Source organism: Sarcophilus harrisii, chromosome 3 (genome assembly GCF_902635505.1).
Source record: "Sarcophilus harrisii chromosome 3, mSarHar1.11, whole genome shotgun sequence".
Classification (NCBI taxonomy): domain Eukaryota; kingdom Metazoa; phylum Chordata; class Mammalia; order Dasyuromorphia; family Dasyuridae; genus Sarcophilus; species Sarcophilus harrisii.
The window spans coordinates 605,378,466-605,395,011 of NC_045428.1; the positions used below are offsets into that span (position 1 = coordinate 605,378,466).

General features: G+C 45.6%; 2 protein-coding genes across 5 annotated transcripts in view; both read right to left on the reverse strand.

Annotated features, from left to right (window-relative positions):
• The window catches only part of LOC100914984 (zinc finger protein 454-like), a 388,067-nt gene that overhangs the window by 158,915 nt on the left and 212,606 nt on the right, over positions 1–16,546 (reverse strand). The gene's annotated exons all lie outside the window — the stretch shown is intronic.
• On the reverse strand, positions 2,192–15,450 carry LOC111720293 (zinc finger protein 345-like). Of its 3 annotated transcripts, XM_031963999.1 has the most exons (5): positions 15,067–15,450; positions 14,387–14,605; positions 13,132–13,273; positions 9,797–9,923; positions 2,192–6,591 (listed from the first exon to the last, which is right to left on the reverse strand). In XM_031963999.1, the coding sequence occupies exons 3-5, from the start codon at positions 13,162–13,164 to the stop codon at positions 4,337–4,339; spliced, it is 2,415 nt and encodes an 804-aa protein (XP_031819859.1). In that variant the 5' UTR covers positions 13,165–13,273; positions 14,387–14,605; positions 15,067–15,450; the 3' UTR covers positions 2,192–4,336. The 3 variants fall into 3 exon arrangements, with proteins under 3 accessions (XP_031819859.1, XP_031819858.1, XP_031819860.1); XM_031963998.1 differs by lacking the exon at positions 15,067–15,450 and having other exon boundaries at positions 14,387–14,880; XM_031964000.1 differs by lacking the exons at positions 14,387–14,605; positions 15,067–15,450 and adding an exon at positions 14,214–14,327.

The window sequence follows — 16,546 nt, forward strand, 5'->3', positions numbered from 1 at the left end:
CATTTTCTTGAAGTCTCCTTAATGCGCACAGTTATTTGAACTGGTCTTAAATGTGGGAACAGGGAGCTCTCCTCCAGGCCCTCAAGTACTGTCACCCATCCCATCATATTCCAGGGAAGTCTCTAAAGTTTTCCTCTTCATCCATGTTGAGGGTAGGAGACAATTCAGGATTGGACAATTACACAAAGAAGGGCAGAAGATACAAAGGGTTTTTTTTTTTTTTTTTTTAAAGAAAGGATCACATCACTTCCATGTATAACAATACCTGCACCTCCTCCACCCCACCCTCCTCTCCCACATCTGGACTGATGTTAACTAGCTGCTTTTAATCAAGCAGGATGGGCTTCCTTGAGGCAAGAAACCCTCTGTCATACTGCATTACACAGTACCTGGAATGATTATTTTTTTTATTAATTAAGGTTTTACACACACACACACACACACACACACACACACACACATACATATAAGTCCTCTTAATGCCGGAGTCTGTCAGATCACAGCCAGTCAGAGCCAGGAAGTTTGGCTCCTGCAAGCCTGTCACCGGGTGGGCTCCATCATCCCCAGAGTTGTTCACAACCCCAGGGGTACGGCCAGAGGCAGGGAGGCAGACAGGCGGGATGGCAGTGAACGTGGAAGGGGCTGAAGGTCTCAAACATGATCCATGTCATCCTTTCTTTCCTTTGGGCCAGGGGGCTTCTGTGAGCAGCACAGGGGCCTCTTTGGTGGTCTCATAGAAAGCCTGGCCCCAGATCTCCTTGCCCCTCCAAGTAGTGATTACTCCTTGTTCACTGGGGTATTTCGGGGTCAGAACTCCTCCCCGGCTCTCAGCCTAATCCTCCTCTGAGACTTCTTTCCAGCCCTCACCTACCATCACACCCTGATGTCTGGGGTGCCCACAGTGGAAGCAGAGATGCCCAGGGGCACTGCCTCATCCACAGGCCGACTCTGCCCTTCTGGAGCCAGGATCAGCAGTTGAAGAGCAACATCCTCATCCATGGGGAACCTGGAAGGGCCAAGTTGAAACCCTGGAAGGAGAAGCATAAGGCACCTCCACGAAGGGAAAGGCAAGGGAAACCCTGGAGAACGGGCTCTGGGCTCTCTGAGGTTCTGGAAGGGCACCTTGGAGAAGGAAAGCCTAACATGGGAAAAGCTCTACTGCTGCCTCCTGAGGGACTGTCAGTCTGCTCTTATAAGGATCCCTCTCATGCTTTTGGGGGGACCGTTTCTTTCTGTCACCTGTTCCTCAGGAATTAAGCTGGGCCCCCGAGCGCTCCATCCCCACAGGGGCCATTTCTGTTCTCTGCCAGGCTGCTTTTTGCCATTTCCAACCCTGAGTAGGTCTTAGTAAGTACTGGCCTCCTAAGGGAGGGCTTTAGAGTAAGTGATCACGAGCTCACTCTCCCATCTTCCTTGGTCCTTCTCATACCGAATTTCTTCTGTTGCCCAAGACCTTTTTTCCTCAGTTCTGCCATAACTGTAGATCTGCTTCTGGGATCTCTGTGCCAGAATACAGGGGGAGTGTGGGGGTAAAGGACACAGGACTCTCCTTTGGATAAAATCATATACTTAGAGGGGGAACGGCACATTGAAGCCCCTGAGGAGCCCCCTCCCCATTTCAGACAGGAGGTGAGGGAGACAGACTTGTTCCTTGCCCAGAGTTACAGAGTATGAAGCATCAGAGCCAGGATGGGGCTGCAAGTATTGCCTGATCCAGTTCCCTGTTCAAGTAACGGCTCTCTTCAAAATACCAATTAGACTCAGATGTCCTCATGTTTTAGCAGCTGACTTTACTCTGACACCAAGGACCAAGGAAAGAAAATCATAAAAATAACCAGGATTTCCATAGTAGTTTCATGTTTGCAAAGTGTTCCATAATTATTGTTCAATGTAATCCTCATCTCCACCCTGGGAAGATTGTTCTCCCCATTCCACAGATGGGAAAACTTGGGAAGGATCAGGTTACATGAGAGGCCTACATACAACATACAGCCTGGAAGAGCCAGAGAAGAAACTGGAACTCGGCCTTGGGGATTCAAACGCCACATTTAATCCAGGTTGCCAAGTGGCAGAAAGACAGACACAAAAATTCACATCTGGTTAGCAAAACATTTATACAAGAATATTTTGTGGCAGAAACCACAGAAAACAAACACCAAGTAATTGGGGGATGGCTGAAAGAATCATAGTCTGTGACCATCAAGAACAATCTAGGAGCCCTGACGAACATTGGGATTTTGGGCAAAAACCATTACACGTATGGAGTTTTATGCGCAGTGAGAAAGCTGACTTACTGGGGAACCCCCTCAACGCTGAATCAGTATTAATCAGTCCATTATGATTTTATGGTAGACAAGGATTGTTCCTGATTGTTCATTTAGTAACATTTAATAGTCATTTGATAGTAAGAACAAGAATGAGCAATTCACCTTCTGTTAGAGGTTTTGGGCAGACTTCAGGCTTGTATAATAGAACCTATTTCTCTAACATGCACGAGGCCGACTTCCCTAAGTTCACTATCGTGAGAATGATGACAAGAACTTTCTCCATCCTGTTTCCCCACATGCCAACCTGTCATGGTGGAAAGCCCCCAAGTTCTCCCTGAAATGTTCTTGGGGATGGGTGGTCTGCACTTGCCCAACCCCAGGAATGGCTCATCCATCTCCTGATCACTTAAAGTTCCCATCTTCCCTGGCCCAAGCCAAGGGACATCATCCAGCTTATGACCATCTAGTCAGTGGATAGATTTCCTGCACTGGCCATCCTGAAACCCTCTGGCCCTGGTGGTATCCATATTTTAGCCAACGCATTTTACAGTAACCAATGAAATGCTGTTCTACTGATACTTGTATTCCTGTAACAGAGCCCAGAAAGAAGGTGGCACCTCAGATGGGAGAGCCAGGTCTGGGTTCTACTTGGTTGGGAGAGAAACAGACTCCTTTAATAAAGAGTTTGGCTTAAAACTCTGCCTCAGTTTCTCCTGCAGTCTGTTTTATGTGATTCCTCCCTCCTAACAGAATGGAAATTTGGGCTATTTCATGAATATTTCATTCTCTTCAAAGTCTAATGAAGGCTGTGCTGCAGAAGGAGGCCTTTCCTTGTGAATGAGATCCCCAAGTTTCATCTCCATAAGTATTTCTCCTGAGGATAGTCAAGTATCACCTGTAGGAGAAGCCCTTCCTACAAGCACAGCCTTTATCCATCTTCCTTCCACTAGAATAAGGTTGTCTACTAATCCTCCTCCTCCTCCAGGAAAAAGCACAGCCCCAAGTCTATTTCTAAGACTTTTCAATGAATCCTCAGAGAGAAAGTAAGAGATGATCTCTCGTTGAAAGCCTTTCCCCACTGAGCACCCAGGCATCTGCTGCTCAATGCGATCTTGCCAATAGAGAAAAATTGCATTTGAGTGTCTTTCCTTATCCATGACAATGATCAGATTTTGTCTTACATGAATTCTGAGGTGGGAATTAAGAGATGATTGGTGCTGGAAGGTATTAATTACCATGTTGTCACGTGCATAAAGTCTCCCTCAAATGGGGACCTTCTTCTCTTAAATAAGCGCAGAATACCTCAAAGCTTTGCTATATTCACCACACTCATGAGATTTGGCTCCAGTGTGGATTCTCTAATATTTAGAAAGATTCCAACTCAGAATGAAATCATTTCACATTGAGTACATTCAAAACATTTCTCTCCAGTGTGGATACTGTGATGTTGAGCAGGACTATTTCTCTGAAACCTTTTCCTCACTGAATTCATTTATAAAGTTTCTCTCCAGTGTGGATTGTCTCATATACAACCAGATGGGAACTCTTTGTGGAATCATCTCACATTTATTATTATCATAATGCTTCTCCTTAGTGGGGATTCTCTGATGTTTACCAATCTTGGATTTGTAGTTGAATGCCTTTGCCCCATTAATTTCATTTATAAGTTTTCTCTGTAGTGAGGATTCTCTGATGTGCAGCTGGAAAGGATCTTTGCAGAAAATCCTTTCCTCACCGACTACATTCAAAACGTTTCTCTCCAGTGTGGGTTTTTTGATGTTCAATAAGGTTTGGTTTCACTTCTGGCCAAAGCCTTTCCACACTGAATACTTTCAAAAGCTTCCTTCCTACTGTGAGTTCTCTGATGTCTAGCAAGACAGGCAGTAAGTATAAGAGCCTTTCCACAGTCAAAAGGTGTCTCTCCCATGTGGATTCTCTGATGTGTAGCAAGGAGGGACTTGTTTGTAAAAGCCTTTTCATATTGGCTACATTTAAAATGTTTATCTCGAGGGTGTATTTTCTGATGTCTACCAAGGTCTCTCTTGCAAATAAAAGCCTTTCCACATCAATTACATTTTATAACTCTTTTCTCCTGTGTGGATTCTCTGATGTTCTGTAAGCCTGTAATTATATATGAAAGCCTTTCCACATTGATTACATTCAAAAGGTTTCTCTCCAGTATGGATTTTCTGATGTCTGCTAAGACCTCCCTTGCGTGTGAAAGCCTTTCCACATTGATTACATTTATAGGGCTTTTCTCCTGTGTGGATTGTCTGGTGCAAAGCAAGACTGGCTCTCTTTATAAAAGTCTTTCCACATTGGTTACATTCAAAAGGTTTCTTGCCAATGTGGAGTCTCTGATGTGTAATAAGGAGGGACCTGTTTGCAAACACCTGTCCACATTGAATACATTTATAAGCCTTTTCTCCTGTGTGGATTCCTTGGTGCAAAGCAAGATTGGCTCTCTTTATGAAAGCCTTTCCACATTGATTACATTGAAAAGGTTTCTCTCCAGTGTGGATTTTTTGATGTTTGCTAAGACCGCCCTTGAATGTGAAAGCCTTTCCACAATGATTACATTTAAAAGACTTTTCTCCAGTGTGGATTCTTTGATGTGTAAAAAGATTGGAGGAGAATTTGAAAGCCTTTCCACATTGCTTACATTGAAAAGGTTTCTCTCCAGTATGAATTTTCTGATGTTTGCTAAGACCTCCCTTGAATGTGAAAGCCTTTCCACAATGATTACATTTAAAAGACTTTTCTCCAGTGTGGATTCTTTGATGTGTAAAAAGATTGGAGGAGAATTTAAAAGCCTTTCCACATTGATTACATTGAAAAGGTTTCTCTTCAGTGTGAACTCTTTGATGTAAAGCAAAACTGGAACTCTGTCTGAAAGCCTTTCCACACTGATTACATTTGAAAGGTTTTTCTCCTGTGTGAATTCTTTGATGTGTAACAAGATTGCAGGAGAATTTGAAAGCTTTTCCACACTGAATACATTTAAAAGGTTTCTCTTCAGTATGGACTCTCTGATGTAAAGCAAGATTGGAACTCTGTCTGAAAGCCTTTCCACACTGAATACATTTGAAAGGTTTCTCTTCTGAGTGGATTCTCTGATGCCTAGCAAGTCTTGAGCTGCAACTGAAAGCCTTTCCACATTGACTACATTTAAAAGGTTTTTCTCCTGTGTGCTTTCTCTGATGTAAAGCAAGATGGGCACGCTGTGTGAAAGTCTTTCCACAATGATTACATTTAAAAGGTTTTTCTCCAGTGTGGATTTTCAGATGTTTAGGTAGACTGGAGCTCCGTGTGAAAGCTTTTCCACAATAATTACATTTATAAGGTCTCTCTCCAGTGTGGATTCTCTGATGTGTAGCAAGGTGGGAGCTATATCTGAAAGTCTTTCCACACTGACTACATTTAAAAGGTTTTTCTCCAGTGTGGATTCCCTCATGTCTAGCAAGATGGGAACTCGATCTAAAAGTCTTTCCACATTGATTACATTCATGAGCCTTCTCTCTAATGTGGGTTTTCTTATATTTTGATAGACTAGAGATATCTGTACCATTTTCTTCACCTTGATTACATATGGAAGGATTTCCACACTGAAGACATAAATAAAGATTCTCTCTAGGGTGGATTCTCTGATCGTCAATCAGGAATGATCTGTAATAGAAAGTTCTCCCACATTCAGTACATTCATGAGACACCTCTCCAGGATGAGCCTTCTCCAGGCTAGCAAGAGCTGGATTCCAACCAAAGGCTTCCCCGCACTGATCATATCCAGGTCTTTTCATTCCAGGGTGATAAGGAAGAGATGAGAGATAGGATGAGGTTGCTTCACATTCGTTGGGTTCATCAGGTTCTTTTCCAATATGCATTTGCTGATGAGTAAGGAGATTAGAGTTCTGACTGACAGCCTTCTCATCATTATTACTTATGGAAAGCATTTCTTCAGTATCACTTTTCTGATGGCCACTGAGGTCTGAATTGCACTTCACAGCTATATCCCATTGATTACCTGGAACCAACAGCTCTACCTCTTCAGTGAAGCATTTCTTGCATTCACTATCTTGAAGATAATCACTTCCTGAGGCCATTTTCTTACAGTGATTTAGGATAGAAGTCCATCTGAGTCTCTTTCCAATTTCATACAATTCAGAATCACTCTTTGCATATTTATCTGTTTTGAGAATAAAATCATGCAATTCCTTAAAATTGAAGTCACAGGGACCATCGTCCATGAATCTTTGCAGGTCGTATTCTTCCACAAGGATTCCCAGCTTGTTACTCATCTCATTTACTGGGAACCCAGTTTCTACATCTGAAAAAGACACAAACATAAATACACAAAAAGACATACACACATAAATAAACACAAATAGCAATGTTATATAAGAGTCATTGCAGCTTGTCACCAAATTAAATATACAAAACTTCATGGGTGTACTCAGTGCAAACAATGGCTTTTAATACTCCAAATCATTTTAAAGAGACAGACTGGAGGCAGGTAGGTGGTGAAGAGTACAGAGCACCAGCCTAGAAAAAAGGAAAACCTGAGTTCAAATCTGACCTCTGACACTTAACACTTCTTAGCTGTGTGATTCTGGGCACTTCACTTAACCCCAAATGCCTCAGAAAAAAAAATAAAAAAAAATAAAAAAGAGATCGATAATATGTGAGATGTGCATCTCGAAGTACTGGACCAATTAGACACTTATCCTCTCCCAAATTAAAATACACATTCAGCAAAGGCAGGGGCCCAAGGCCAAGATGGCTACCAAATACTTAATGACAGTAGATTAGACTTTTCTTTGTGCTGGAATAGTATTTGCTAATTTAGAGTGAAAACTGAGCCAATACACAATTGAAAATTGTAGAGAAGGTAAGGAGTAGACAGCTTTCACAGATTTGTTGGATAGTACCATATTTACTCATCTGGGAAATAAGTAAACATCCAATTGGTTTGATAAAAATGATGAGGAAATTCAGAAGGCATTAAATGAAAAATGAGAACTCTACAAGATTTATAAGAACTTTTGATCATCCATCTCTTGGAAGGCAGTGTTTAAACTCTCTCAAAAGTTTAAGCAAAGGTTACAGACATGTTGGACTTTTGGCCCAGTACATAAAGGCAGATAAAGTTCATTTTTATATTGAGTGTACTAATTTGAAGCTCTTTTATAATGCCTGAAGATTATTTATGGACCGAAGAGCTATCTAAGCTGCCTAATGCTGATGGAATTACATTCATTAGCAATAAGGTTGTAATATGGAAGAGATGGGCTTAACTGTTTCATAAAGTTCTTAATACACCATCATTAATGACTGCTGAAGCTATTATTCATTGATATTAGGTCTTATTCCATTCTTCTTTAGCCATTCATGAATTGATGGCATATCCAAAGTCTCTAGCTCTTTGTCATTCAAAAAGAGAGGTCCTAGCAATCTTTTAAAACCTATACATTTGCTTCTTTTTTTCCTAATCATTTTGGCAAACAGACCTTCTAGTGGTATTTTGGAGTCAAACAACTTTACATCTCTTTCATCATAAGTGCAGATTGTTCTCCAAATTGAGTGGATAAGTTCATCATTTCAGCAACAATATATTTGTAAAATACAATTTATTACTTAACCCTGAGCAGTCACTTAATTTGTGAATGCCCTACCATTACGTGGTATTTTACATTGCCAGTCTCTCTTAATTCCCAGGGTGGCAGAGAACCTCTGGCCACTGACCTTTGCAGTGTCAACTAATTCTACTCAGCTGTCTCCGCTGAGGCCTTCAGAGGTCTCTAGCTATGATTTCTTTTTTTTTTTTTTAATTTAATTTAATTTTATTTTATTTTATTTAACAGGCTTTTATTTACAAGTTATATGTATGGGTAACTTTACAGCATTAACAATTGCCAAACCTCTTGTTCCAATTTTTCACCTCTTACCCCCCACCCCCTCCCCCAGATGGCAGGATGACCAGTAGATGTTAAATTAGATACACAATAAGTATACATGACCAAACCGTTATTTTGCTGTACAAAAAGAATCAGACTCTGAAATATTGTACAATTAGTCTAGCTATGATTTCTTAAAAAGAAATTATATACTTGCTCACATAATGCCCTGACCTGTTAACTCCCAGATGAATACCTGGTCTGTGAGAGACCCACATGTTCACTATCAGGCTACATAGCTCAGCAAGGGAACAATCTAGAGCTAATAGTCATGATTGAGAGTATAAAGCATAAAATATAAAAGTTAAAAAAGAGTTAACAGAATTAGAGGGTGAGATAGAGAAAGGAGAGAAAGGTTACAACATTCAGAACAGAAAGAGTTCAGTTCAGTGGCTAAAGCTAAGGAGGGAAATGAACAAGCCACATGGACATCACTTGGAGAAATTCTCCTTAGTGTTCTGTTGGTTTACCTCAGATATTATTGTCTTAAGGAATTTACTGACTACCCTGCCATGGAGAAGAGGTTCAGTTCTTTTTATGTGTAAAACTATGTGTACAATTTGGTTTGGACTGTAATTTGGCCTAATGCCGAGCATGTGCCTTTGGGGAATTTTTTAATTCCCGACCCTCTTTGGGAGTTAACAGGTCAGGGCATTATTTGAGCAAGTATAATAAAGACTTTAAGTTTGCACATGGCTGTTCTTGAGTGCGCTATTGGTTATTAAACTACGATTCAAGAAATTGTAGCCAGAGACAAATGAAAGCCTCAGAGGAGGCAGCTGGGTAGAATTCGTTGACACTGCAAAGGTCAATGGCCAGAGGTTCTCTGACGTCCTGGGAATTAGGAGAGACTGGTAATGTAAACTACCGAGTACAGCAAGGGCATTGGCAAATGAAGTGACCCCTCAGGGTTAAATAATAAACGGTATTTTACATATATTAGAGTCTTCAACCTGATATCAAAATGGTGTTTTTTCCCCTAATCAATAATGTTAGAATATTTCTCATAAGGCTATAAATATTTTTAATTTCTTCCATCAGAAACTACCTCATCCTATCCCGTTGAGTATCTGAGACATGAGATCTTCATCTGAGAAGTTTTCTCTAGAACAGGGCCTTTTCTTCTCCTTCTTCATTTGGGCCAAATCTCTACTTAGGGAGATGAGATTTCCTATGATCCTCTTAAGATCCAGACAACTTCTGCAGTTTGGGTCACTTTTGCTGCTCAAAATGAATTGTGAGGCATTTATTTTTTGTTTTAGGGGAGATTCTTAGGGAGCTAAGTATTTCCTGTCCTATTGTGCCATCTTATCAGAATCTTCTCCCATTCTTTTCAGCAGGTTTTTAGGGAGTTTACCTCATAATTGTGGCAGTAAAGTCAGCTACCTGACAGAGGGTAAATTATATAACTCATGAAGGTGCAGCCAAGACCAAAATGGATGTAGACTTGGTGCCCTCGGATGACTGAACACTCAATCCAGTTTCTGGGATACAACACAGTGTAGATCACTTCTGTGCTGTTTGGGCTCATTTTGAACTGATAAGGAATATCAACAAAAGAGAGAAAATGGTCCTTACCCAGGGACAGCAGATTCTGGACACTCTCCAGCATGACCTCCTTGTACAGCTCCTTCTGAGAAGGGTCCAGGAGATCCCACTCCTCCTCAGTGAAGTCCACCATGATATCCTTGATTGTCACCAACTCCTAAACGATCCAAAGTCACTTGATTTAGAGCTGAGAGACTCCAGAATTCATCTAGTCAAACCCTCATCAACTTAGAAGAGGAAACAGAAGCAGAGATGGGATTTGCCTAAAACTCATATAATCTTTAGGAGTGTCAGACCTAAGAGCCCAGTGGAATATTGAGAAAAGCATTTTTCATTTGAAATGAGATTCATGTTGGATAATAAAAGCTGGAAAAATGTATTACTATAAAATGCTTCTCCCAATGGATTTAGGGATAATAAATGAATTCTATAGAACCTGTATAGGTGAGGGATGATGTGACATCCCTCCTCACAAGAAGGGTCTTAAATGATTATATATATAAAAAAAAAACCTATGAAAATTTTGTGAGAACATAAATATTATGTAATCTGGGGAAGAAACCATTAGCAGTGTTCACTGAGGAGAGAACAAAGAAATTATCTAGCAATTTCCTATGATTCTAAATTGAAATCTAAACTAGATGGAAGCAGGAAAAGAATTTTAAAGAGAATCTGGCCTCAACTAGCTGGCATGAGACTCTTCCAAGACAAGTGATGAAGCTTTATCTCTTCTCATAAAGAGCTGGTTAATGGAATATGTTCTGTGAGAGATAATTAATCGGGACACTACCTGTCTCTTAGAAAGCCAGTGCTGTGACCTCTGATGCCACATTCTTGCCCTGATTCCTGCTTCACTCAGCCCCCTAGAGCCCATCCAGAGGTCAGGCTACCCTGGCTGAGGAGACCTTAGAATCTGCCCAATCCTTATTCTGGGACTGCTTCCTGCTCATTATTCTTTGCCAACCAATGCCAGTCTCTTTCCCTCTTTAACTCTGGGAAGTACAATCATGTCCCTCAAATCCTATGACCCAGACGTTTACACATCTAGTAGTAAGTGAATTTTTGAGAAAACATCACTGACTTCATTTGATGCTATGCTATTCTTTTATCAATGTGCTACATTTCCCCTTCAATGTCTCTCGACCCCCAATCACTTTCACCAAACTCAGAGCACTCACTTCCAGTCCTGTTACTGTCTAAGAAGGCACAAAGGACTTAGCAAATGTTGCCAAACTACCTGAGTAATCAAGCAGTTAATTTTTTTCCTGTTCTCTTGCTCTGACATAAATATCTGTGCAAAAGACTTCACACTGTAACTCTCAATTCACATTTTTTTCTTTTGGTGAAGATGTAGTTTTCAAGGAAAGCAGAAAGATGGGAAATGAGCTTCACTGCAAGTATCTCTGATGAAGGCCACATTTCCCAAATACATAGAAAGAGCCGAATCAAATGTGTAAGAATAAAAACCATTTCTCAATTGAAAAATGGTCAAAGGAAATGAACAATTTTTAGGTGATGAGATAAAAAATAATGTAGGAAAGAAATGTTCTAAATCACTTTTGATTAGGGAAATGCAAATAAAAACAACTCAAAAGTACCACATCACATCTACCAGATTAATAGGACAAAATATGATCAATGTTGGAAAGAATGTGGGAATACTGGGACACTAGTGCACTGAAGAGGAATTGTGAAGTGATCTAAGCTTTCTGGAGAGGAACTTGGAACTATGACCAAAAGACAACCAAACTGTGCAAATCTTTAGACCTACCAATAGCACCTCTAGGTCTGTTATTATTCCACAGAGATTACAAAATGAGGGAAAGGGCCTACACACGTAAAAACATTTATACCATCCCCTTTCCTGGAGGCAACATTGTGGAAACTGAGGGAATTCCCATCAGTTGGGGAATGACTGAACAAGCTGTAGTATATGAATATAATGAAAGAGAATTGTGCAATAAGAAATGGTGAACAAGGCAGATTTCAGGAAAAAAAAACAAAGTGATGCAAACTCAAATCAGCAGAGCCAGGAAAAGATTATATACAGAATCAGCAATAGCATTGTATGATCAATCATGAAGGACTTTGCTCTTCTCAGGAGCACAAGGATCTAAGGCAAATACAAAAGACTCAAGAAGGAAAAGGCTTTTCACACACTAAATAAAGAATAGATGGGCTCTGAAAGTGATTGAAGAATTTATTTTAGTTATTTTATTTTTTTTTCTAATTTTTTTATTGGTTTCATTTTTTACACTTCAGATTAATAGGGAAATATGTTTTAAATGATAGCAGGGATATACCTAGATCAAGTTGCCTACTATTTTATGAAGAAAAGAGAGAAAGGGATGGAGAAAAATGTACAACTCCAAATCTTACATATCTGAATCCTACAATTTGTCATGTCATTAAATTGAAAATAATTTAAAACAAACAAGCAAATGTTCCTTTTTTTTTTTTTTTTTTTTTGAACCTGGGTCCTAACTTCTTTCTAACTCTCTCTGAGACCCAACAGATGCTACCCAAAGCCCAGGTCATGTAAGGAGGAGAGATTGTTTCTGTGATATCTGAGGAAATGTAACCCCCCATTGATGGAGTCTGTCACACCCTCCACTGGATAAATTAACCGCAGTTTACTCTCTGGCTGGACCCGGAGCTCCCTGACTTTCCCTACCAAGGACCCTGAGAATTCCCACAACAGGATCAATGAGACCATTTTTATGAGGCTCCTGGCACACGGCAGACACCACAACACCCGCCCCAGCTTCTCACCCCTGTTTCCTCTCTGCTCCAGGGGCACTGACCTCCTGGCTTATATTTAACCAGCACCCTCTGTCCCCTGACTCTGAGCCTTTTCAATGGCTTCTCTCCTGTCTGCAATGGCCTCCTCCCTCACCTCCTGCTTCCTTCACATCTCGGCTAAATTCTCCCTTTCTGTAACAAGCTTTTCCTGGTCCCCAAACTGCTGAACCTTCCCTCTGAGAGTGGCTCCCGTCTACACTGTCCAGTGCAGGTGTGGACACAGCTCATGAGATGTTTCTTCCCCTGAGAGGCTCCTTGAGGGCAGGACCTGATTTTTTTTCTTTACCTTCCTCTGCACCCTCAGTGGTTCCCCCGGAGCTTGGCCCAGAGGAGCTTTTTTCTAAACATTTATTGATGATCTAAGACCTGGCAAAGGAGGACTCAGAGCCCTGGGAGCAGCCGTGTGGCCTGAGGGGGCAGGAAATGGGCAGTGCCAGGAGGACGATTCCTGCCCTGCTGCCAGCCCTGCCAGGGCCCCCTCCATGCAACAGGAGGAAGCTTCCTGGGCTCCCTTGGACTCCCCTGGGCTGAGGCTGCTCAGCTCCAGCAGGGAGCGCACTCACCTGGGACGAGGGGCTCCGGCTGCCGGGGGCCATGTCTCTGCTTCCGGGTTTGGCTCCTCTGCCTGCCGGGCTTGGGGAGGGAGAGGGAGCCCAGAGAGGGAGGCCGGGGTCTGAGGCTTCTCTGCCCAGGCTGGATGCTGACCTGCCCACAATGAGAGAGAGGAAGAGATCTCTCAGGGCAGGGGCGGTGGGGAGAGGCTGCTCCCCAGGAGGAGGCCGAGAGATCTCAGAGAGAAGGAGGCAGAGATCTCGCCTGTGGGGGCAGGGAGACCCTCCCCCTACCCCCACCTCTGACACTAAGGTCTCCTGCACTGCGGGAGCCTCAGCCCCATGGGGTCAAGACCACAAGGCCTTCCCCTGAATCCCTGGAAGGCCAGTGTGACCTGGCCAAGCCCCCGGTCCCTGCCTGCCTCAGTTTCTCCATCTGTAACATGGGACCCCCAGCTGCCAAGGTCCCGGAAATGAGGACAGAGGTCCCAGGACCCCCTGGAGGGTCATCGGTCAAGGCGAGGAGCAGGATGGGAGCCCCAGTCCCCCTCCCCCTCCTGCCAGGGAACCCCCTGCACCCCAAGTCTTCAAAGGCAAAGACAAATGACGGGACAAAGTTCACACTAAGAGCTGCTTGCAGAGAGTGCTCCCCGTGTCCCAGGCCCCGTCCTCAGGGCTTCAGAGAAGGGATCTCCCGGAGGGGAGGGGAGGGGAGGGCCTATTCTCACCCCTTTGTGCACTGGAGGAAACTGAGGCAAACGGTGCAAAGCTACAGAACCCTCCTCCCTCCCCAAAGTGTGCAAAGGGCCATTGGCGACTGCTGAGGAGACCCCGCAAAACGGGGGGCTCGGTGGGGGAGGGGTCAGTTGGGGTCCGCAATAAACACTCGGCAGTGCCCCTCCTCCCCCATGGCACAGGGATGCACAAGCACGCCCCTCCCCCACCTCATCCCATGCAGGAAAAATCTCTCAGGGCTCAGGCCCCGAGCAGCCCCCACGCGCGCATCAGCCCCCCGCCCGCGCGCACAGACACATACCCCCTACGCGCGCACTCAGGCAGCCCCCCCCCTCCCCGCGCAGCTCCCGCACGCGCACCCCCACACTGGGAGCCTGGACAAGCTGCACCCGAGCTCCAGACGCCGCCGCCAGAGCGGCCCCACCTGCCGCGGAAGGGGAGGAGCCTTCAGAGTGGAAGCAGAAGTCCCGGCCCCCGCCTCGGCGAGGACGCCTCTCCCCTCCCCAGCGCGGAAGGAAAACCAGAAACAAACCTGGGACCGGGGAAGCGGCGCCTGCGCCCCGGGGGACTCCCGGCATGCCCTGCGGCTCTGCGGCCCAGGGGCAGAGGTGGGAGTGACGTCACTAGGAGGCCTTTTTTGACGCAGTGAAGACTCTATCCCGATTCCTTTTATTCCTGGTTCTGTTCCCCCCCTCCTTCTTTCCCGCAGCTTCCCGAGCCTTTGGGGATGAGCTGGGGATGGAACGTGGGTCTGTACAGGAAAGAGACCGGGATGTGATGGGAAATTCCGGAGGGAAAAATGCATGTCTAAGTTCTGCGTTAGCTCATTTGCATAATTACAAAGGAGGGCGCGGTCCCCCTTCTCCCTCCGTGAGGGGGGCCCGGGAGAGACCCGCGCTCCTGCTCAGCCCCCCCCCCCCCAGCCCCGGGGCAGCTGCTCCTTCCTGCGTCCGTGGGGGGCAGGGAGGCTCCCTCCGAGCTCCCGCCTGAAACCCGGGGCTCTGGCCCCCCTGGAAGCGCCTTCTTCAGCCCGCTGAGAGGGGTAAAGCCCACGTTTGTTTCTAGAGGCTGCCTCCAGGCGCCTCCTGTCGGGAAGCAGGGCCCCGAAGGTGCCGGAGATTTCTGGGGAACCGCGAATCTTCCGCTTCTATCCAGGCCCATCCCGCGAATCCCCCCTGGGCGGGTCCGGCCGCGCTGCGGAACCTGCGGCACCTGGAGCTTCCTCCCCACGCCCCGAGCGGGGGCGTCCTCGTGCCTCCGTCCGGCGCTGGGGCAGCGCCCGCCCTGAGCCCGCCCGCTGAGGCCGCCTGGGCCGGAGCCCCTGACGCGGGGCGGGGCGATTGCGGAGCGTTTCCTGGAGACTGTAACTAACATTATTCCTGCAGTTTGAATCCCGGGATGGACGAGGAGGGAGAAGCCAGAGAGGCGGCACCTGGAGAGCCCGCAGACGCCCGGCCCCATCGCACACTCTCCCCACCCGCTTGTACAGCCCTCCCCTCCCCTCCCGCCGTGCAAGGGCTCCCTTGTAATGTCCTGACCCAGTTTCCCTAACCGTCCCTTCAGTTACTCTGCCTCGGGTTCTAACCATTCCCTCTTATGTTCGAGGGGATAAAGGTCCTTATCCATTTCAGACGTCGTTAGAATATCAGGAGCCTCTCCGGCCCCTCCCGTCAGGGCCGCCCCTCCCGTCAGGGCCGCCCCTCCCGTCAGCGCCGCCCCTCCCGTCAGGGCCGCCCTCCCGTCAGGCCGCCCTCCCGTCAGGGCCGCCCCTCCCGTCAGGGCCGCCCCTCCCGTCAGGGCCGCCCCTCCCGTCAGGGCCGCCCCTCCCGTCAGGGCCGCCCCTCCCGTCAGCGCCGCCCCTCCCGTCAGGGCCGCCCCTCCCGTCAGGGCCGCCCCTCCCGTCAGCGCCGCCCCTCCCGTCAGGGCCGCCCCTCCCGTCAGCGCCGCCCCTCCCGTCAGGGCCGCCCCACCCAGGTACCTCCGCCATTACGTCATTGTTCCTGTTGCCCTGTAAAAGAATCTTGTGTCTGATATTCCGGGATGGATTCTTGGGGACCGTAGTCTCATCCATTTGGTCCCAGTAAATCTCTCCCATTTAATAAATTATTAAATACTCTCTAATCTCTATCTTGCTCAGTTTCTCGGGCATTACACTCCCTCCAAGTCTAGGGGTTGGGCTGGTACCTGATTAGCCCACTGAGCCCCCCCCCCCCCATTTCCCTCTTCTCCCCTCAGCATCGGGTCCTCATGAGAAGGGGAGGAGTCCTGAGAGCAGACCAATGGGTCCTGGGGCACAAGGAAGGCAGGAGATGAGGAAGGAGGCCAGAGGAGAAGGGGGGGGGGGCTGTGCCCTTTTGCCCTGATTCTTCTGTCATATTATGACTCATATGGAATGATGTTTAAAATACTTATACATGTGTAATCTATATCAGATTAGTTGCTCTCTTGGGACGGGGAGAGCCAAGGGAAGGAGGGAAAAAATTTTGGAACTCAAAATCTTACAGAAATGTACATTGGAAACCATTTTTACCTGTAATTAGAAAAAAATGAAATACTATTAATTGAAAACAAAAAGATTTCTTTTAGATTAATGTGGATCTGGTGCTGCTATCCACTTATCTAGTTACTGTCATGTACCTACGTTATTTTTTAAATCTTGTCTGAAGGGCTACCCTTAGGCCGATGTCTTATC

Bases quoted from the DNA above. Each gene is read 5' to 3' on its own strand.
- LOC111720293 (XM_031963999.1), bottom strand. From the start codon at position 13,164: ATGGCCCCCGGCAGCCGGAGCCCCTCGTCCCAG. The intron at 9,924-13,131 runs GTGAGTGCGCTC...TGGATCGTTTAG, and splicing joins GCCGGAGCCCCTCGTCCCAG to GAGTTGGTGACAATCAAGGA. The intron at 6,592-9,796 runs GTAAGGACCATT...TGTCTTTTTCAG, and splicing joins CCAGAATCTGCTGTCCCTGG to ATGTAGAAACTGGGTTCCCA.